The following is a 21,515-nucleotide window of genomic DNA, read 5'->3' as shown; positions in this document are numbered from 1 at the left end:
GATGAATTTTGGATTTCTGCTGTGCACCAGTCAGATTCCTGACGACGTCTACCCTGGCTCTCTATATACGCTTGAGGGCCCTGATCTGTTTTCCTGTGTCGTACGCCTGTGAATATTTGTCTCATGATATCTGCTTGCTAGATCATCAAGAAACATATCTTTCCCTACTTAGGTAGTCGACGTCGTTCAATGTGCTACGCTGCAAATGTTCCTGCCTATAATTGACTGCTTGTCCAGCTTATTTTGTGAGCTTATGACGAGCTTGTGTGTATATATCCCTTCAGAACAATACATTTCTCATCGAGCATCTACCTATGTTCTATACAAACGGCTATGCGAGATGCGAAATTTTCGATGTCCGTCAGACATGTTTGGGTTTGTACTCCTGATGCTTGTATGCGACAAGTTCATCTCATCGTTCCTGAAATTCTGTATCTGGCTCGTGGGTCCTAACATCTTATAATCATACTTACTTGTACATAATGTCTGTCTAGCCTCTGACAGTCGTCGGCATCAGAATATTTTCCTCAGCATTTATGAACCACCTAACGGTCATCAGCGTCTGGTGGTATGTGTCGTAATCGTAAAGGCATCTGGTTTCCTCTATGAGGTTCAGACTTGACAACGGGGCGAGTGACGACGCTTCATCAAGCACAGGAAGTTATTCAATTACACTCAAAAGTATGCAGGAAATGTACTCACTTTACTTTCTTGTCAATTTCAATAGATGGATCTATAGAGAATTCGATATCTCGAAGCAAAGCGAACAGGAAGATTTTGATTCTATCAATATGCTATGGTGAGCAGCAAATATCGGCCTATGCAACTTAAATGACTTACTCGTTAATGGCCAAACGATATCCAATGCACGACCGATTTCCATTTATCGAATTACCATTCCCGAACGTCAGCATATTCCCCCATAATCCTGGGGCGCCCGCCGACTTCTGTCCGCGTCCTGGCTTGCCGTCGTGATCTTGAAATGGTACATCCCGATCTGTCTCGTCCATCCACCGTTCTGGTCGGAACACATCCGCATCCTCTCCCCAGACATGCTTGCTTTTATTGAGCGCTTGGATCGGGATGGTGATAATGTCTCCCTGGTGGACGTGTATGGCGGTGCACTTGCCGCCATAGCGGTCGCGGAATGGCTGTGCGACGGGGATGGCGTCGTCTGTGCTCGCGACGCGCATGGTAGATGTCACCGGCGCATGTAGTCGCAGAGACTCGCGTACCACGCTGTCGAGATACGAGTTGCCGAGTATGGCGTCGAACGTCTCGGGCGTGAGAGTAGTGGCAGAAGGGGGGGGAAGGGGTATGGTTCGTAGATGCATACGAAGTGTCCTCTGAACGTCCAGCGCTCGTGCGAGGGCGTACAATGTCCATGTGATTGCTGTAGAAGTGGTTTCGTGGCCTGCGGCACGTCAGATCATGCACCGGATAGCAAAATGTATATCTTATACCTGCAGTGATAAAAGTGGATATTTGACAGAGCATCTCATTCACCGAAAGTCTCCGGGATGGTTGAGAAGAGTGATTAGAACGAACTGCGGAACGCTGAACTGAGCAGTCATCGCAGAAAGAAATACGAGCAGTGCGCACTTAATATGCTGAGAATATCCCGTCGCTCATTATCGGTTTCGGGGATTTCGACGTCCATTGTTGTTATGAGATCGTGCAGAGGTGGTTTCTCCTTACTGTATTCGGGAGGGCTCTGACTTGCCACAACCATAGATTGCCGCTCTTCAATAAGAGATACACCTATTTTGCGCATAGTATTCTGTGCGCGCTGCATTGTGGCATTCTGTCTTCGCTAAAACATAAGAATCACAACATTTGTCGTCCAAAACTCCTGTAAGTGTTCACATTGACTTACGGGATGATCTGCCACTCACAAAAATCCGCAGGACAGGAAACCACGCTGCTAATACGGTCATCACACGAAACTTGCGCGCCGAGTCAAAAATAACTCCAAATGCTTCGGCAAGCTCGCTTGAATCGTCGGACCCTTGAGCTGCTGCTTCTAGAGAGCGAAAGTCATATCCAAATCCCGCTTCTCCGATGACATCGAGCGTTGCGCGCGCAAGCCATGCTAGGACATCAATCGTCTTTCCGACGTCGTTTAGCGGTAAACTATCAATGAGAGAACGTTGAATTTCAGGACGAGAAGTAATTAAAGGAGACGACGAAGATGAGTCTGGGAGAGCCGTGGAAATGGCTTCAGGTTCGTCCAATTCAATTGGGTTTGGGCCCTTCTGTCTTGGGCTCTTGGGAGATGGATCAGAAGATACGCGGAAGAGACGTGTACTTCGACGCGGTGCGGAACGCTGAGACTGGCGCGTAAAGCATATGTCGACCCAGATAGCTCGAAGCTACCGAAGATAATGTCAATTCAAATATACGACGTAAGGGCTAAGACGGACCTGCACGGCTTTCTCCCAAAAGACAGGACTGAGCGACTTTATGTGGAAGGTTGAAAATGCAGGGTTCTGAGCTATAGTGATTAGCTGAGATACTGAACATCCCCAGATCATTGAAAAGACCTATACGTGGTACGGCTGGTCTTTCACTTCATTCCGGAGCCACAAGCCTTGATAGTGACCGTAAAATCGAGAAGAATAATTGCGCTCCACACATAGTATAGTGCATACACATTGCGCAGGGATCATAGAGATCCGGCCCGAAGTAGCCCGAAAGCGCGGTCACGTAGAGAGCGCGTGATCGTGTCGAGTGGTATCAACGATCGGTCTCAATTTCATCCAGACCCGTTACAGTAGGCATAGAAGCGAAGGAACATTGATATGCACTCACAAGTATATTCCGCTGATTGAGCACCGTTGTGTATTAGTGGCGAAATGTGAGACCGACAGGCGCGATAGCATACCTGCCTCCGGTGGTCATCCCCGTCGACCGTCAAGAGCCCCTCCGGTCCAGAAGCCATCTTAGCTAGAGTCTCTTTGATGAAGTCCGGCTTCGGATAGTCGTAGGCCTTTCCCATGATATACCCCACGGCAACAGGGTCGGTAGTCATCAGCCTCGAGCCTCGCATGAATCCACGGTAGACAAACGTGCTACCATACTGTTTCTCCCATTGTGCGACGAGATCGTTATTCTCCTGGTCATGCATTTCACGGAGATTTCCCATGAAGAGCGAGGTTGAGGGCGGCCCTTGCAAATGGCGCAGGGGCGACCGGAGCTGTCTGATCAATATGCGAAGGAGAGTCGTGACAATGTAGATAGCAACGGAGGCTGGAAGGGCCAAGAACATGATAGTCGAGGATAGCGACATAGTCGCTGCTCCGCGGAAGAGGGGGAAATCTACTGTACTTTGTACGAAGGATGGCGGCGTTGATTCATTTATATTATACTGCCGTCAGTGCAGATGTGCTCACCAAAGTCCGACTCGATGGCGAATTGGATCAGGAATAGAATGCCCAGAGACCGGCTGGGTTCAGGCACGCTTGCCAAATGTTGCGGCGGGCGAAGGCCCAAGAGATCACACGGATATAAGAGGGAAGACACAATAAGGCGGTTCCCCCGGTGCATATGTGGCGAATGGCGACCGGGAACGGGCGTGTAGGGTCGGAATGACGGTGTTCCATGCTTCGTGGGAGAAAGAGAGCATCGCACCCTCGGTCTGCTCGGTGGAGGAGCGCCCGAATGATGGGCTGTTCAGTCTGTACTCCGAGATGGCCACCGCGCTTTCGCGGGATGATCACCGAGATGCCCGCACTCCCCGATTCCGCCATCCAGCGGGATCCTTACAATCTCTTCCAGATTGACGACGGTCGACATATTTCAGTGATCTCGACCATAACACCCGAAGTATACGTTAAGTATCCAACTAGAGCATGGCGACAGCAGGTGTGAGAGAAACAGCTGCTCGTACTCTTCTGACAACACATCAGCTCGTGGACAGTGGACGGGCGCGGCCCATGGTTGCACCGGACAGCACCGCGCGGCGGACACTGAAAGATGTATCCCTAGATCAGGTCTTCCGACTGCAGCAGATAACCACCCCTGCAACGCGCTCCTGTAATGCTTGTGGGTTGAATGTCGAACACCCGGTATACTGTCGGTCACGTAGGGTGCCGATACAGTATCTGATGAATCAACTCTATTCACTAACTCTCACCTTGTTGTGTCTTTGAGAGTGCCAGGAGTGCGTAGCCCATGAGACGCGACAGCCGAGGAGCTCAAAATCTCGGGATCGAATGGAAGGGCCCCCAAGATCTCCCAACGCTCAGATTCCTGTCCGGAATATAAGCTCAGAATTTGAATGACGCTCCCAGCGACCCCGAGATGACCAGCCAGGCGTGCGTCATGATCTGACTCAGTTCGACGCAAATCTGGGAATGCGCTTACGTGCGGGTGTCGCGCACCCCACAGACTCTCGGTTCCGTCGGACGCGCATCTGTGTAAAAAGTCAATCATGCCATTTCGGGATGAAAGTTGCAGCCACACCTTGCACACCTGAGCGTTTGTCACGACGGGCTCATATTACAGCGGTTGATCCTGCTGATGGAGCTACTGGTCGACGACGCCATATTTGGAGGAAGGCGGATGCAAAAGTTAATGAAAAACTGATCTGTGTCTCGTACGGGCCGGCTTTTGACTGGTCTATTCAGTATAGCATTTTCTCCTTCAGTTCTGATGTGGGCGGACTTCGATCGTACTGCCAAGGGCCGAGATCACCGCATTCTGGTGCACAATCCTTGATGAAAAATAAAGCTCATGGGCTCGTGCCAGCCTGTTACGGTGAATCTAGAAAGGTGCCGAGTGGGTCATCTACTCTATTTTCGTACATTGCTCTGTCCCTGATGGCAAAGACTTCACAGCTTGCTCTTGACAACCGTCGACAACTTCCCATCTGCTTGCAGTTGCTTCGCATGGTCCCTCAAGAATCGACGGAGCAGCTTTCCGCTCGGGTTCTTTGGGATAGTTTCGACGAATTCCACGCCGCCGGCAAGATGCTTGTAGTTCACCTTCACGTCGGCCACATGCTACCATAGGGACCGATAATGAGTCTCCAGTTCTGCGATGATCGTATCTCCCATTTACCTTCATGAGCGCCGCCTTGATTCTCCCGCCCTCGCTAGGCTCGCTCTTCATCCGCTCTATAGCACTCGCGGTTGGCACAACGAAAGCGAGAGGGGCTTCCCCGCTATACTCATCTGGGATACCGACCACACAGACATCGGATACGTCGGGGTGATCAAGCAGGTGGCCCTCGAGCTCGGCAGGTGCAACTACATAGCGTTGCTTGTCAATTGCCTACCAACACGTCTTGCAACCAGCTCACCTTGATAACCCTTCACCTTCATGAGTTCCTAGGAATCCGAGATAGTCACTTTCAACCATACAAACAAAGCATTGAAACTTACCTTGATACGATCGACGACGAAGACCTCGGCCTGTTCGTTGATAATGACCTCGTCGCCGGTGTAGACCCATCTAGCATAGCCAGCTTAGGGCGGCCCAACGCTTGGTCTTGTACAATTAACCTACCCATCTACGAACGTCTCGCTGGTCCTGGTGAATACAATTTGAGAAGCCTCTTTATTATTGACGAAGCCAGCACTCACGCCTGTTCGTTGTTCAAATAATGCAGAGCATTTCCCGGGCTCTTAACCACCAACTGACCAGGCTGGCCATATCCCAACAGTTTGCCATCAGGGTCAATGACACGCGCCACAACACCAGGGAGGAGCCGGCCAGCGCTACCAGGCGTCCCAATCTTCTGCTCAACTTGTGGGAAGGTGACAGTCGTGCAGGTCTCAGTCATGCCTGTCCGGAACCATGACTAGGTGAGCTCATGGTGACGTGCTCGATACAACCACTACTAACCGTACGACTGGCCGATGCTCATTGCAGGCAGAGTTTCGCTAAGCTGCTTTATGATTTCTGCGGTTAAGGGTGCGGCCCCGCTCTTCATCGCACGCAGGGAACTCAGGTCGTATTGCTTCACAGCAGGATGCTTAAGACCATGACGTTACTATTTCCACTCGACACGCGTGTAGAATTCGCTACCTTGCAGAGCAATACCACTATCGGAGGGACTACACTATAAGCGTCTGTTAGTGAGATAAAATGCGTGAATAGACGTTGTGCACGTACGGGATGTAGTTAATACGATGACGTTCGATGCTCTTTAACATGTCCACAAAGTTGAATTTTGGAATAACGACGAGTGTCATCTACATATGACTGTCAACAAGGTGTCACGAAATCTCATACCCACACTCACGCCATAAAAGATTGCAAAATGCATCACGACGACAAGCCCGTAGATATCTGACCGTATACATCAACCTGACAGCACCATCGCAGCAACAGTGAAATTTACGATAAAAAGGAAGAACTTGATCGTGTCAGGGTATGACAAAACATTACTTATCGATCACTCACGCGCCATGCCAATATCCCCTGGTCGATATGGCCTACTCGCCAAAGGCTGAGGCTGAGAATTAGCTCGATGAGCCATTTGTATAACATTCGCGATCGGTGAGTGATGAGGTATGCATACAGCCTGTGAAAGGAATGATATCAGCGGCAATGCTCTCAGTTCCGCATTTTCTGTCTTTACCTTGGGTCTTCCTGTAGTCCCGCTGGAAAGACTGAGGAATGCCAGCTTCGTCTTACCTTCCCCTCGCCTCAGCCGTCTCTCAATGAACGTTGGCGACATACGCAAGCCTTCTATCACTAGATCACTCAAATTGGGGAACTGACGAGCTCCAGTGACCGAAGTATCGTCGAATAGCACGATAAACTCTGAAGATATCCCTACTTTATGTGCAGCCTCTAGAGCGACTGAGAGGCTAAACGGATGCGTGATAATTGCCCTGGCCTTAGTAATGGACAGTTGGTATTCCAATTCGTTCGCGGTGAAGGAAGGATTGGACGTGCTGAGGGAAGATGAGTAAACGTTCCTTCCTCCTGAATAAGGAAACTCACGTCACGATTGCTCCGAGTCGATGTAAGGCCCTGGGTTATACTATGAGGCTATACGAAGGACACACACGACAAATAGTTTTACCATATTGCGACAGGATAATCTTCCATGAATAATGGGAGAATCAGCCGACGGAGAATGACGAACGAGCAGTGAAAGATAACGGACCGACATGATTGGGGCTGAATATGCAAACTATAGTGGCTCAGTCTGTGGCAGCTCAGCAGCCCGCGCAAACACTCACCTACATCCTCCTCCTCTATACACAGATCATGAGCCACCAGATGGATTGTCGAGTGAGGAGCTTACCTACCCAATTTCCACCGAAACCTGAGGGAGTTTGCCAGCCCAAATACACGATTGCGGATCTACTTTCACGTATCAGCCCGTGAGCAGACCGGAGCTTTGACCCAGAGACGTACTTCATCCAAGGCGATTTTCCTTCCAGTAGCGTCCTCAATTAGCCAAGTATACGGCGGTGGTACGATCGGTCTTGAGACATGTCGCTCATCTAGCATGAATTGGACAAGGGTCAGGTCATCTGGGACAGGGGGAAGAGGTCCACCGGGGCCTAAGATTTCAGTCATTTGGCACGAGAGTGACACACGGGTCGCAAAGTATAGCGGGAATGGGGGGCTCGGGTGGTCGAGCTTTAATATGACTCGGCATAGCCCTTATAACGTGAAACCTGTGCCAGAAATGAGGCATACTTCAGAAAGGTCAGCTGGCCTCGGTTAGATAATAACAGGCCATATTGATTGTGTCCGAATCATCCTCGCGGTCTTTTGCTTGGGTTCGAGCGCGTACGACGGTTGCTTCACCGAATAAGTAGCTAGTCTCCGGACTACGAGAGAACAGAGACGGTCGATCGGCAGAAGAACGCTATCATGACAATTTGTGGAAGCTCTGGAGGGCCCGCAGATGAAGCGCGGCTGTGGCGCGAAAAGCTGCATCATAAATAGTCCGCAATTCAACGATCGTGAGTTTCACTAGGTGTGTCTCCACAGTCTAGGCAAAAACACCACGTTATGTGTATACAATACGTGGGCGTGAGGGCTCATCAGGATATCATTTATTGAGGTAGTAAAAGCTAAGGAGAGTAGCCTATCGACGTTGGGTTAATGTACGAGCCCGGTAGTACTATACTACTGCACTACTATCTATACACACAGCGTCGTACATATTTGGATATTGACCTTCCGCACCAACAGAGATGGCGAGACTACATGGCGAGACTACCTTGGGACTGCTACGTTAATTGTCTAATTCCTTGACGGCATCTTCAGCACCTGATCAGCACCTGCTCACTGTTATGGACGGCAGGTACAAGGACTTCTGATCTCGTCAAGACGGGCGGTTCAATACGGACGTTACGAAGCGCAGTCCTGTGCGCACAATTGGAAGTTGAGCCCTCCAGTCCCTGTCCGCGAGCAAGCAGAATGCGCAGAGGGATAACGACCCACCTATCGCTGCACTCCGGGCCCTCTGATCTTTTGGGGTCGTTTCTCTTGCGCGTCCCGTCCGCGCTCTTGCAGCCCTTTGGCCAGCGGCTGGTGTACAGATCCCCGAAGACTTTCCCTCCATCTTTTCATACCTGGATGGGGTGGGGGTTGAAGCTTGTTGGTGTGTGGGATAGCGAGAACGTGTGGGAAGGTAAGCTAAGAACCTGCGAGGATAAATAGAGCACATGGACGTCGCACGCGTTGAACGAAGCTGAAAAGTTCCTGCCATGCGCGCCGACACGCAAAGTTGGTCGGTAAATCAGAAGGGCAATGTTCAGCATCAGCACAAGTCAAGCATTCATACTTTGCATCATGCAACCACCGTCGGGAGCAGTTTGAATTGCAGGAGGCTGAGAGGTATGATCTTTCAGCAAATGGTGAACGGTGTGGCTGGTGTACATACTCAGTCAACTTCCCTTCTTTAAGATGGTCTTCGAACGGCATCGATACTTGCACTTGCGGCATTATTAGGGCTTACCGCGTTGCTATCATACTGTGGCTCTCTCAACAAGCCTTCGGAGCTCAGAAGCGTTGAGGGGGTTGTGGACCAGCGTGTCGGTCGTTTGCCTGGTAGGTGGGACGTTTGACTTCGACAGCTAGCCTTTTTGACATGACATCGCAGTGATGGGGTATAACAGTAAGGTCGACTACCATTGTGTATGAGTCTCGCGCTGAACAATGAATTGTGGTCCCAGCCTGGAATGCATATCACGCAAGTATGCGTGGATTTATATGATGTTGAGCTTACCTCCTATATTGGCAGTGTGACATCAACGAGGGCATCATTCTCGAAACTGCACATCTCATGAAGTCTCTCGGTCTGGCAGTAAGTAGGCACCTCGTCAGAATGTTTAAGGTTCAGTTTTACTGATCCCCATCAGGACATTGGGTACAACTACATCAATATCGATGGCTGTTATTCCGAGAAAAACCGGAGTGAATCAGGGGACATCGTTGCTGGTAAATTACTTTGACTTCTTATACTGAGAATATCCCTAACAAGGGATTAGATCATGTCCGCTTTCCGTCTGGAATGCATAACTTAACGACTCAGATCCATAACCTAGGATTGTACGTACACCACTGTTCTATCCAGCGGTCTTACTGAGTAAAGTATCATTTTAGAAAGACCGGAATTGTGAGAGCTGTCACTTGCCTCTGTTTGTACTTAAGCTCGACAATATTTCAGTATAGCGACTCGGGTTGGTTCACCTGTCAACTGTACCCCGGCTCGTTCCAAAACGAAGAAAGGTTGGTATTCATACGTACCTCATGCGAGCATGAATGACAACGATCAAACTACTTCATAACATAGAGATGCCAAGTTGTTCCAAGACTGGGGATTCGATCTCCTGAAGTGAGCTTCAATCGTCTCGTAATCGGCTGTGGCTTATTTAAATATACGTAGATACGACAATTGTGCCAGTGAGTTTGGTTAGTCTCCTAAGATACACATTCCTGATGCATCATGTTCAGTTCCTTTCGATGAAATTCTCAAGGAAGGCATCGTTGGAAGTGAGTCTGTCTCATGCGTCCCTCCTCTCTTCTAGTCGCTTACTTCAGCTCAGAGTACAAACGTATGGCTGATGCAATTGCTGATCTCACCAAAACGTCCGGGAGAGCACCATTCGTCTTCTCTCTGTGTGAATGGGGAGAGGTTCGGATCCAAAGGACAAGCTCACAATCAGAAAGCTGATTTTGCAATTCAGGAACAACCGTGGTTATGGGCTAGACGTTACGGTCAGAGCTGGAGGGTAAGTCCTCAGCAATGCCAAAGCTTGTTAATCAACTGATTGACTTGCCTATTAATTATAGACAACAGGGGACATTGGTGCGCATAATCATTTCACTGACTGCCCGACTAGCCCTGAATGATTCCAGAACCCAACTGGCGCTCTGTTATGAGTATTTTGAACCAGTACGAGCATATTCAGTGTTGGCAAATAGTTCGCTGACCGCTAATTCAGGAATTCATTTATTACATGGGCTTCGGACTTTTATGGGCACAATGATTTGGATATAGTGCGTTGTATTACTGCATTTTGTAAAGTGTCACAGAGGGTTGAACTTCTACGAAACACTGCAGCTGGAAGTGTGCGTAATTTCCTCTGTTTAATGATGAGAAAATCTAACATCTAAATAGTGGAAATGGTGATTTGACTTATGATGAAGCCAAATCGCATTTTACGGCTTGGGCCCTGTTGAAATCGCCTTTGCTCATCAGCACTGACGTTAGTCTTGTTATTTGTATAATGTCTGAACGCTTCATTTATTGTGACCTCCAGCTGCCGACTGTGACTGACGAAACTCTCGAAATACTATCCAACAGAGAACTCATTGCAATCAACCAGGATCAAGTTATTGGCACAAGCATCAGCCCATTCCGGTGGGGCGTGAACGTGGGTACACGGAGAATTTTGTTCTATGAAGGAAACACTCATACTAGCCACTTGGTCCTCCAAGCCCGATTGGACGAGCAACTCTACTCATCCCGCACAATATTGGAGCGGGGAGAGTGAGAACGGGACAGTTATTATGCTGGTGAGCATCTCAGGACAGTTGCTTTTCTAAACTTTTCCAACATACCCTGTACTGCCGGGAATAGCTCAACACCTTGGATGAGCCAGCTGATATGTTCTTCAATCTGACCGAATCACCGTGGATAAGGGCCGGCCGGCAATACTCAGTGCGCGTGAGTATTTGTCACATATCCTAAGTCTCCGAGTGCGACAATGACCTTCGCCACGCTTAATGCAGGATCTGTGGACACACACAGATAATGGGACGGCTGCCCGGAACTTTACTGCTCATGAGGTGCCCCCACACGGTGTCGTTGCATTGCTCCTGCAAGATGCAGGCGACGAACCGATTGGCATATATCCACCTTGTGCCCGGACGTGGTGGTGTATGAGCGAAAACGGAACGAAGTACTACGATGAATGAAATGAGAGGTCGATGACTCAGTGGAGAAAGTTCTGGAAGAGCGTCTGTAAGTTAGGAAGGCACGGAAAGTGTGGATGCTATCGGAATCTCGGATTGATTGTTTTGAAGCACGACTAGCGCATTGTGCAATGAGTCGAACCTGTAGGAGCATGATTTCAAGTTGGAAGAAAGCTGATCCGTTCATCACACCTCCGACGCGACAGACACAAGCCTGAGCATAAGTATAAGACGAACACTATAAAAAGCCATTACATAGGAATCGTCACCGGAGTTGATAGTAATCAATCGGACTGTCAGTAAGCTAGTGCGTCTAGCAGGAGCTAGTCAAATTGTTTTTTCATGAAGTCCACTTCACATTCTACCGGACTACCGCGGATCGAAACACTGCGATCAATATCCTAATGCAATAATACTTTAGCCAATAATCACTATAGACTCATGTCGATCCGTGTCTAAGCCTGTGTATATACTTTCTTTGTAAGTCTTCCTCCTGACAATATTAACCGGTGTCATGCCTGCAGCTCTAAGGTTCTCTATTGTTGGGTCCTCCACACGTCCAACGATCTCTCGCAGCTCGTACTGCTCTGAAATGAGCCAAGCAAGGTCAAGGATACCAGATGATTGCACAACAATGTCGTCGTGCTTGCCACGAGTTAATGGAATTGATAGGATCAACAGCACAAAAGATGTCGCAAGTCCTATCGAGATCTTGTGCAACATTCAGTAGATAATTAAACGCGAAAACCAGCTGGAATGATAGACGTACTTGTAGGATGTTTAGCTGTTCAGTGAGCGGTGTCCGTCAGGGTATGGCGTTATCAATTGAAAGGCGCTGACTCACATTCAGACGTGCTGCCAATTGAGCAACAACTACATTCCCATTGTCCACACTGAAGAGACCCATATTGGAAGCCTCGTCAGCTAAGTTCAGTTGTTGCATGCTCAGTTGGTAGCTTCGCATACTTGGTAGAACACTAGCTTCTATAAAATCAGCACATTCAGACACAACGTCGCAGCTTGAATCTAGACTTGACGTACCTGCCCAGTATAATGACGCCGTGAGGTTTGCTAATCAGATGTGTAGCATTTCATAATCAGACTAAGAGCCAGCCTCACATAGGTGACCGTTGTGCACATACCCAACGCATTTTCGAACTGATCTAGAGTGACCGTTGTCTGTATAGGGGAACCCGGAAACAGATCAAACGATTCCATGAGATTCCTGTTGTTCTTCCGTTAGGGTCGCTATATCGGAGATTGCTTGAAACACCAAACTGCTCAACAATGTCAGGCGAATAGTTGGTTTCACCGCCGACGAAGAAGAATTCTTGCCCTTCAAATGTGTTCAAACCCTGCCACTGTGGCGCATTATTGAGCATGGCTGCCCACTTGAATATCGGAAAATATGTGTCAGTCAAAACGGAACCATTATCAGACAAGTGCGCGCTTTACTAGGTCGATATGCTGATTCGCAAGGCTAAGGTTGAATGGATTCGAAAACCCCTGCCATGATACACAGTCGCCATGTGGCTTGGTTGGTTCCCATGGATTCCATATTGAAGATGATTTGGTGCTGTCCGGCTTTAAATTGACTAGCTTGTTGGTTTGTACATCGACGAACGCTGTCCGTTGGGACCACGACAGAGTACACCCTATAAGGCTGATCTCATAATTCAATGTTGTATTGGAGATCACTAGACGGTACACGATGGTAAATATGTCCATCCCAAGCTTAGCACTACTCACGGGGATACTCCTTAGGAAAATTGACCGCGCTTTTTAAAGCTCCATTACTGTCTGAGACGTTAGTTGACACGGCAAATAGGATGTCGCGCCCTTGCGGACAATTCTATGATATAATAGTGAGCTGTGAAGATGGAGAACCTCGCAAAATACAAACCATTGAGACGCCGCTTCCTCCCAAATCCCAGCCCGATGACAATTGCATGACAGTATTGTCCACTAGAGGTACTAGGTCATCCCAAATAAGACTGAAGTATGCGGGGTATGCTCCTTACACATCTGCGAGAATTCGAATGATACGTTGTACGAATCATATACAGCTTCCACAATCCATGAATTAGCCACAGTCCCAAACTTTGTTGTGTTTACTAAGCTGTTCTTGGCGGCCTGAATAGTTGCATTGGGTAGAAATCCACATGTTACGTTGGCGGATGTTGCATTTGTTTGAATCTCTCCGACTCCGTTGTTCTTCGCCAAAACATCGTAAAGTGTGTTGTTGAAGAGCCCTGGTGTCGATTGGCCACGTGCACTTACGATATATGGCACAAGTTCATAAACTAATGGCCAAGCATACACTCTAATGTTGTTCAAGGTTTGCCTAATACAAAGAAGTCAATTAGGTTTTAAGTAGGCTGTGTCTTCGAACATACTGGTCAGATACGTTTCCCAATACCGTGGGCATGCTCCCAGTTGTATTCACCGTTAGAGTGCTATTATTGAAAGGCTGCATCGAGAACAAGGACGGCGTGGTTGCATGCAGAACAGTGAAGCAGGAGAGGTATGTAATGACTTCTGGCGTTCCCAGTCCCACAGAGACTGATCGAAGCTGTCTCCAGAGGGTGAGGGACGCTGATCCGAATCCATTCCACGCGCTCCATTCGTCATGAGACGCAGTGAGTGCCTGGTAAGTGCAGAGGATTCTCCTGGCGGCTAGTCTTTGAGTTAGAAACAATAATAACGCTGTGTAAAGCTGACAGACACTTTTTTGTCAGTATCTTCATTCTCGAAGACTCCAAACTCACCAACATGCATATCTGTACGCTCACACTGACATAATCAGATACTCTGCTGCTATCCGTCAATGAGACGACGACGACATGTTCTGCATGTCGGCACCAAACGACAAGCAAGCTGATGTGGAATAAGAACAACAGCGCATGAAGTACAACGCTATTCAAACGTGAGGAGCAATAATCCTTCAAGTCGAGGAGACTCGGACGCATAGATAGAACGGAGGAAGCAGGATTAGGCGGCGTGCGCGAAAGTGCTCTAAAGGTTCTACATAAGTAGCATAATGAGCATTAGCCCAAGGTGTAGCAAAACAAATTATCAGGCAGGGGGCGCACCATCTGTCACTACGTAGGCAAGCTGTCATGATTGTTCTCTAATCTGTCGTGTTCTTGATTGAAACAAGCTCTTTTTGGCGAAGTCATTCTCTTGTCCATATCGACATCAAACACGAGGGGCACTCCCTAGGCCTGAGCCTGATGTCATATTTCAATCTTGGATCTCCCTGGCTTTTGACTCAGAATTTTCTGTATCGCGATCTCCAAATGCAACACTCCAGTATCCAAGCGACAATCGAATAGTCACTGGATTAGATTGAGAGATACTAGGAAATTTTAAAAGTCCAGTTCAACAGCCTGGCGCTGCGCCTGTACCGATCAGTCATGGACAGCGCGCGCTGATGCTTAATAATGATCCGTAATCATGAGCGTCCGCGTTCCCAAATCCCACAGCTTGACAGGTTCACAGATCAATGGCACGTATAGTATGACCATCGCGACAATGACGCACCTTGACAGTCTCTTCTCCTGCCTCTCGCCGGCTGCAAAACCCGTCACCCTCCGCTGGGTGCGAAGCCGATCATGAAGAGCCCCTTCATGCAGTCTGGAGTGGTTTTCAATTGAGTTCTATCATTCAAGAAGTGGCCGACTGGTGAGAAGGGACTTTCCCTCGAGTCCGAGGCTTCGCCGTCCGACCCGGGTCACATGAGTCCGCGGCCCGCCTTATTAATTTCAGCAATTATTATAGTAATAAGACAGATGTTCAGATTAATAGCCCTTTGCATAAACCCAATTCGGGGTGATATCCGGGTAGCGAATTGATATGTGCATTTGACTCGCTCTAGAGTTCATATACATATCCCAGTGAAAATTGATATGAATTAAAACCAGAAACTGTGTCATTCAATAAGAGAAAATGAGATAGATTCAAGTGGCATGAATTACATAATTCAGCCGTCTCTCCATGTACCCAACGCAACTCATCGAATGACCTAGTTTCCCGATTGATAGTTGTAATTTCCCACTGGGAACATCAATGTTCATACCCTCAGCTTCGACTTCTGCCAGTGGCATAATATGAAGCGAAGCATCCAGCTCGTGCAATACGAAAGCTCCGAAGACGAACAAGATGAGCATCTATGCATGATCAAAAAGAGGTGAAAGTAACAGTGTTGAGCATGATATGTTCTGAGTTCGCAATTTTGCTGACCGATCTACACAGGAGACTACCCTCGGTTCCAGCTGCACTCCTGCCACAAGCTCCCCCGGATAATCTTACTCTTCACCAAGGGCGCACTCGTACAACTCCTCATGTTGAGGGACAGTTCGCAACCTACGTCTATGTCCCTCTGGTTGTGGACCGCCAATCGTGTCTGTATAGTCTTTTGTTAAAGGCCCTTGCATCAGCGAGAACACTCGTTTCTTGTATTCATGCAATCGGATTTCAGAATGTTCCGCCGCTAACCTCCTGCTCTGCTGATCGCGGCGCCAAGCCTACGCGTTCCGATGAACAGATCATTGAATTGCACATCTCTCTCTCAAGGCCGACATACCTCCGTGCACATCAACGAGAGGATTTGAAACGTGTGGTCAGAGATATTGCCAACTCGCATGCACCGTCCGTGTCTTTGCATCTATTTTGAATTTATGGTCGATTCATAAAAGATGATAATTTAATGCTTGCAGATTTACTGCATCTTTTACAACGTTCACAGAATTGATGAATGATGAGCGTACACGGACTTTTCTCGCACTAGAAGTTGGTGCTGGACACGCTGAGGTATGCCTCCAATATTGCTGATTACGCTGTTGGCCGATAGTTTTGAAGTTCAAACGACTCACCGATGCGCTGACTCCCATGCTGCGGACGATACGGCAGAAGGAATTCTACGCTGATGCGCGATTTCACGCATCTATAGCTTGGGCTCTCCTGGATAAAACAATTTCTATTGGTTCGCCAAGTTCACAGGCCACATCATCTTACCCGGAACAGTCTGCTGAGCCGGAAGATGAGACTACTTCACCTTCCAGCCCTATACCGCCGAACGGCACATCCGGCTTTTCCAGCATACCCCATTTCCCGCCCTCCCTGGTACCATCACTAAATCGTGATTATGCCAACACGCTTGCGACTCGGCACGTGGGCACATTTGAAGCACGAGAGGTGTGTTTGCGGATAGGGAAAAATGTCAGCAAGTGGACATTTAGAGGATAGTCATCGATGCCCCTCCAAGATACTATACCGAGCTACGCTACTGTAGCGCATCACTCGTCTTCTTTAAAAATTATGCTGCCTCTATGTAGTGGCTCTCTCAATCATCTATAATCCCGGCTGGGCATGTTCCATTGCATGCGGTTATGCCGTGCCCAGTGTATGAAACAGCAGAGATCAAATATTGGTGAGTCGGTAAGTACTTACGTTGTGATTTTCGCAGTATACTTGATCTTACTGAGTTGTAGCTCTTAGAGCCTCATTGCTATTATTTACCCGAGCATGAAGTGTATAACCTGAAGCTACTTGGTGCGTTTTGCACTGGCAAACAGCTGGACGATTGCTTTTAGGATCTCAAATAATCGTGATGTCTTTCCAAGAATATTCAAACATTCATGCCGACAAGCGATTCTCATGGACGCCCGATGCGCAATGCATGCATATTGACTGCACCTAATAGTATCATGTACAGAATATTGTCAGAATTTATTCACTGTTGACATGGAGGCTGGGAAGTCAGTTCATAAGCAAATAGCTTTCCGACGAGTCGAATCGTCACGTAGGGCTGATTATGCCGCGAACAAGGTGGCGTGACCGAGTAGTAACGTGTCGTGACATCCCTCTGTCCTGTGGCGCTTGCCTCTCTCATAGCAAACGACAGCGGCCTCTTTCCTCCCTCCCTGACCGCCGCATCAACGGCACCTTCCAAATTCCTCTATCCTTTCTTATCGTTCGACTACATGGGTCAAGCAAACTCCAGAACCCGGCCACCAACTTCACCGCCTCCCAGGCAAGACACCGCTCAGCCTAGCTCCAACTCTAGTACCAGCAGTACCACCCCGGCATCATCTCAAAGACTAGCATCAGAAGGGAGAAAACGTTCTCGTCGTTCGTCATTGCGCCACAGCCTCCTGAGTTTGATCCCCCATTCACAACACTCTGCATCCTACCGCAATGATTCGACATCTGACCCGAATGGCAGCTTAGAACAGACTCCGAAGAAACGGTGGCGATATTCCCGTCGATGGTCAAAGGCACCGTCCTCTCTGCCCTCTCAGATGCCGGACATGGAATCAGCCAGTGCGTCCTCAACTGCAGCAAGGAGTACGACGGGGTCGAGCGCAGCTGTCGATATAGCCGACACGGGTGGTACGCAGTCCGATACCCCGGACATTATTCCGCCTCCAGGGTTTCAGATTGAAGCAAGTGCATTAGAGGACGAGGTTATGGCCGAAGATGGGTCTGGTCCATCTGAGCGTTTGAGCAAAACCCCAGATGTAGACTCTGATGCCACCGCTGACACCGCCATCACAACTGAAGCCGAAGATGCTGAGCCTGCAACCGACGATGCCGATGATTCCACACAACAGATAAACCCACAGGCTGAACCGCTTCGCGTGGTCGAACCGGAGTCAGCTCCGCATCCAGCTCGCCCTAACCCATTCCCGCCTCCAGGAACAATGGTCGTTGTGCAAGGTGTCGTTAACACGTCTGATACGCCTCCGCCTGTACCTGCTCCATCCACAACACGGTCGACTACATCTGGGTCGGCATTGAGCACGCAGTTTGGAGCGCCTCCCTGGCGTTCGGCCTCGGCATCCGCGCCGGGTCCGTTGTCGCGCGATGGGGACCGCTTGGGTGCTCGAAGTCGGCTTACGTCGCTGATGAATCGCTCTCGCCCATCGTCAGACGTTCGTGCATCTACCGAGACCTCTAGCCGGCATTCCAGGATGTCGTCGGATGTGTCATCCAGTACCGATGATGATACAACTTTTGGTGAGGAAGGCTCAGTGGAGAATGAAGAGTCATCTAGGCCTGAAGACGATGAGCGTTCCCGGCCTCTTTCGCCCGGGAGCATTGACATTTTGGGAACGCTCCTCAGGTACGTGGTGTTTTGCGTGTTATAGGAGCTTCTAACGCGTGTGTGACAGTGTCGCGGCTGCAGCTACTGCGGCTTCACTTCTCGCACCTCGATTTGTTACACCTGGCTCAGAGTCTGGCGAAACAAACGCCACTGATTCTAATCGCCCAATGTCGCCCACTCCCACTGCTGGTCTAGGTAACTTCGCCAATCTGGGTGCCCTAACAGGTATGGGATTGGATTCCATGGGATTTGGCTCTGGTCAGCCACAAGGGCAGACTGGCCCCCGAGATGGACGGGATCGTGTCCGAAACGCCTTAGCCGGCGTACGCGATCGTCTTGGATTCCATGCGCGCAACTCCCCGTTGACGGGTTTGAATAATTCCCAGCAGGGGGAGAATCCCAATGAGCCTCAAATACGGCCTGGCGAATTCATGTTGGCTGAGATGACACGCGCCTTAAACGTTGGGCTGGGATTGCACACCGACAGGATCGCTTCTGCCACCGGAGTGACTGAACAGACAATTCATACTGGTAACGATGTGCCTCCTAATCCACCTCTCGATCCGACAGTCCGGCGTCCACAAGCCGATGGGGCGGGTCCATCAGAAGGGAGCTTTGAGAGGTTTTTGTTGAATTTGCAAGCAGACCTCAGGATCGCCTTATCGGAGGGCGGTACGACTTCAAACAGTGAACAGAACAGCGCACCTTCCTCGGCATCAGTTGATCAGGATCCTTCCGGACCAACTGCAGAGCCTTTAGCCAGTGAAGGAGTGACAACCGCTCGAGAAGTCGTTCCCGCGGTTATGCAAGCCGAACACGACGAATTTGACATTTACAATCTCCCCCCTCTTCCAGATACCTCTGATTCTGAGCTCGAACTTGACGAGGATGAAGATTTGCACGAAGGCGATACTACTAGCGATGAGCCCCCTTCGCCACGTATTCCGACGCCAATGCCCGGTGCATTCCCATTTGGTCAAGACGCCGGACTAATGCATGCCGGGGAACGAAGACCACCAGGCGTTAATCTTTGGAGGGTGTTTCGATTTCACCCTATTCCAGCATCACAGACGCAGGAGCATGCGGCTAGCACGAGCACCGAGACTCGTGGTGAGCCCCCCACAGACACTGCTCCTGCTGATGAATCTGACAGCCCTACCACCCCCACATCGACCCCACCATCTCCCTTGCTCGAAACCTCACAAGAAGTTCCATCGGACGAGTCTGAGTCTATACCGACACCTCCCACTACGACCCGTTCTCCTGCACCGAACGTCATTGTGCCAGTCATTGTAGTTGGTCTACAGTCGGTTGACATGGCGCACACGCGGAATCCGCCTCACGATGTTCCGAATTTTGCGCCTCCAGAAGACGAACCACATCCACTAGATAATAATTTTATGTCGAGTACTGGCGAGACGGTGACGGACAGCGGCACCGCACCTCAACCTCGTGGGCGAACATGGCAATCGCGTGCAGCGAATGCATTCAGGACGCTGCGTCCTGGGCGACGTGCAAGTCCGCGCAACACACAGGCTGCTGATGCCGTCGGAGCGAGAACGTTCCTGATTTATGTCATTGGAGGTACGATTGTCGTTCACTGGTTTCAGTGGCTGCGTGGCTGATTGACACACAGGATACTACCCGCCAGATCACCATATGGTAACCGGCTCTGGAAGTCTTGACTCTTATGAAGCTTTGTGGTACGCTTAGCTTTAGCAACGATGCCTGGTTTCGTGATTGACACTCGTTCCAGGGAGCTTGCGGAACTGCTTGGGCAGGTTAAACCTCCCGTGGCCACTCAGGAGGATATCGACAATTCTGGGCTGCAGATCATCAAATCTACAGAAATTGCGCATTATGAGATGGAGGGTAGACTTGCGTCTAACTGCGTCGATCGGGTTCGTAGTCTTAGGGCCGTTGAGTTGTGAAAAAAGTGCTCACATGGTCTACTAGTGTCTCATATGCCTGGACGAGTATGGAGCCGAAGATGAGGTGCGGTTGATGTCCTGTAGGCATGGCTTCCACAAGGATTGCGTGGACAAGTGGTTACAGGTTGGACGGAACAACTGTCCTGCATGCCGTACGAAGGTACGTACAGCCTACGAGTTAGAGATTAAATATTCACCAATGATCAATTGATTATATCATTGTACAGGGTGTATCTATCGCAAGTGATTCTAGTTCTTGAACTGTCCTCAGCATAGGAGGGTAGTTGTCGAAAATTTGTCTGACTGCATCGCGCTCATTTTCATCTCTCTCTTTCTCTCTGAACAATCTACTGCGTATCGGCTGATTATTCCACATTCTTTCCTTGATCTGTCTTGTGTTGTTCTTCATACATATCTGCGCCCACGTGTATCTGTATAGCATAAAAGGTATCTGCTTCTCCATATTCATATCGATGGAGCCCGCTGTAAGGTTGGCAGAAGTAATGTTATTGAGTAATTACTCCTACAATTTCTATGTCCTGCACGCCGTTGCCTCCCTCCTTCACCAGTTTTATTTCAATTTCCTAAGTCAGGATATGAGAATGTTCGGATCCATGCGGGTTCAGTTCCATCTAGCTCACAGTTCGCGGATCTTGGTGTGATACGATTTGCAGCCGTACTGCTCTTCCTGTGCCGTATAGCAGAACCAAAGCGATACGGACCGCAGACATTTAATCTGGGTAGACCACGATGGCGACGTTCCGACTACTTCCGATATTTTGGTCAAAGAGGTTCATCAGTTGTACTTTCATATTTGATCCCTAGAAGTCCCCTTTGTGAATCGCATCGGGATACGTGGACTACGACTTACCTGCAGCTCTTCATTCAGCCACTGTTCCCGATCTAAGAGGATGAGGCTTTCGATGACCGGCCCGAGCACACATCTCAAGACATGCAAAACCTCCAATCGGCTCTCCATGACTCTATCGCGCGGTGCATTACCGTAATCAACTCCGAGCTTTTGGCCGGCAAGGCGTAGGAACGTCTCCCAATCTGCGTAGGCGGCGTCGTTCAGTCTACCT

General features: G+C 49.3%; 5 protein-coding genes across 5 annotated transcripts; 2 read left to right on the top strand and 3 right to left on the bottom strand.

The window, feature by feature from the left end:
* Positions 1-545: 545 nt before the first annotated feature.
* FIBRA_02656 (uncharacterized protein) lies at positions 546-3,289 on the bottom strand (the record flags this gene model as incomplete). Its single annotated transcript, XM_012324513.1, has 8 exons — positions 546-642; positions 703-783; positions 841-1,414; positions 1,464-1,547; positions 1,603-1,813; positions 1,896-2,372; positions 2,424-2,489; positions 2,885-3,289. 8 exons carry the CDS (start codon positions 3,287-3,289, stop codon positions 546-548), a joined length of 1,995 nt encoding a protein of 664 aa, XP_012179903.1.
* A 1,543-nt stretch (positions 3,290-4,832) lies between these two features.
* Positions 4,833-7,539, bottom strand: FIBRA_02655 (uncharacterized protein; the record flags this gene model as incomplete). The annotated part of the gene is made up of 19 exons (XM_012324512.1): positions 4,833-5,003; positions 5,062-5,249; positions 5,303-5,330; positions 5,385-5,454; positions 5,509-5,532; positions 5,586-5,787; positions 5,848-5,977; positions 6,031-6,064; positions 6,118-6,197; positions 6,248-6,294; positions 6,347-6,361; positions 6,409-6,529; positions 6,587-6,905; positions 6,955-6,984; positions 7,037-7,055; positions 7,121-7,147; positions 7,197-7,211; positions 7,266-7,320; positions 7,375-7,539. The coding sequence occupies 19 exons, from the start codon at positions 7,537-7,539 to the stop codon at positions 4,833-4,835; spliced, it is 1,740 nt and encodes a 579-aa protein (XP_012179902.1).
* Positions 7,540-8,391: 852 nt separating this feature from the next.
* FIBRA_02654 (uncharacterized protein) lies at positions 8,392-11,397 on the top strand (the record flags this gene model as incomplete). The annotated part of the gene is made up of 22 exons (XM_012324511.1): positions 8,392-8,605; positions 8,926-9,024; positions 9,077-9,111; positions 9,218-9,280; positions 9,336-9,414; positions 9,465-9,525; positions 9,580-9,592; positions 9,644-9,705; positions 9,770-9,811; positions 9,863-9,879; positions 9,931-9,969; positions 10,023-10,111; positions 10,164-10,208; positions 10,270-10,285; positions 10,336-10,372; positions 10,422-10,476; positions 10,541-10,548; positions 10,598-10,685; positions 10,740-10,853; positions 10,918-10,995; positions 11,060-11,146; positions 11,212-11,397. 22 exons carry the CDS (start codon positions 8,392-8,394, stop codon positions 11,395-11,397), a joined length of 1,527 nt encoding a protein of 508 aa, XP_012179901.1.
* A 414-nt stretch (positions 11,398-11,811) lies between these two features.
* Positions 11,812-12,776, bottom strand: FIBRA_02653 (uncharacterized protein; the record flags this gene model as incomplete). The annotated part of the gene is made up of 6 exons (XM_012324510.1): positions 11,812-12,105; positions 12,164-12,178; positions 12,239-12,378; positions 12,436-12,465; positions 12,537-12,619; positions 12,673-12,776. The coding sequence occupies 6 exons, from the start codon at positions 12,774-12,776 to the stop codon at positions 11,812-11,814; spliced, it is 666 nt and encodes a 221-aa protein (XP_012179900.1).
* Positions 12,777-17,378: 4,602 nt separating this feature from the next.
* Positions 17,379-20,693, top strand: FIBRA_02652 (uncharacterized protein; the record flags this gene model as incomplete). The annotated part of the gene is made up of 6 exons (XM_012324509.1): positions 17,379-18,520; positions 18,570-20,086; positions 20,139-20,205; positions 20,259-20,403; positions 20,459-20,593; positions 20,661-20,693. The coding sequence occupies 6 exons, from the start codon at positions 17,379-17,381 to the stop codon at positions 20,691-20,693; spliced, it is 3,039 nt and encodes a 1,012-aa protein (XP_012179899.1).
* Between the last annotated feature and the right edge of the window lie 822 nt (positions 20,694-21,515).

This window comes from Fibroporia radiculosa, assembly GCF_000313525.1.
Source record: "Fibroporia radiculosa TFFH 294 genomic supercontigs, scaffold1399, whole genome shotgun sequence".
Classification (NCBI taxonomy): Eukaryota; Fungi; Basidiomycota; class Agaricomycetes; order Polyporales; family Fibroporiaceae; genus Fibroporia; species Fibroporia radiculosa.
This window is presented reverse-complemented; position numbering and strand designations above follow the sequence as displayed.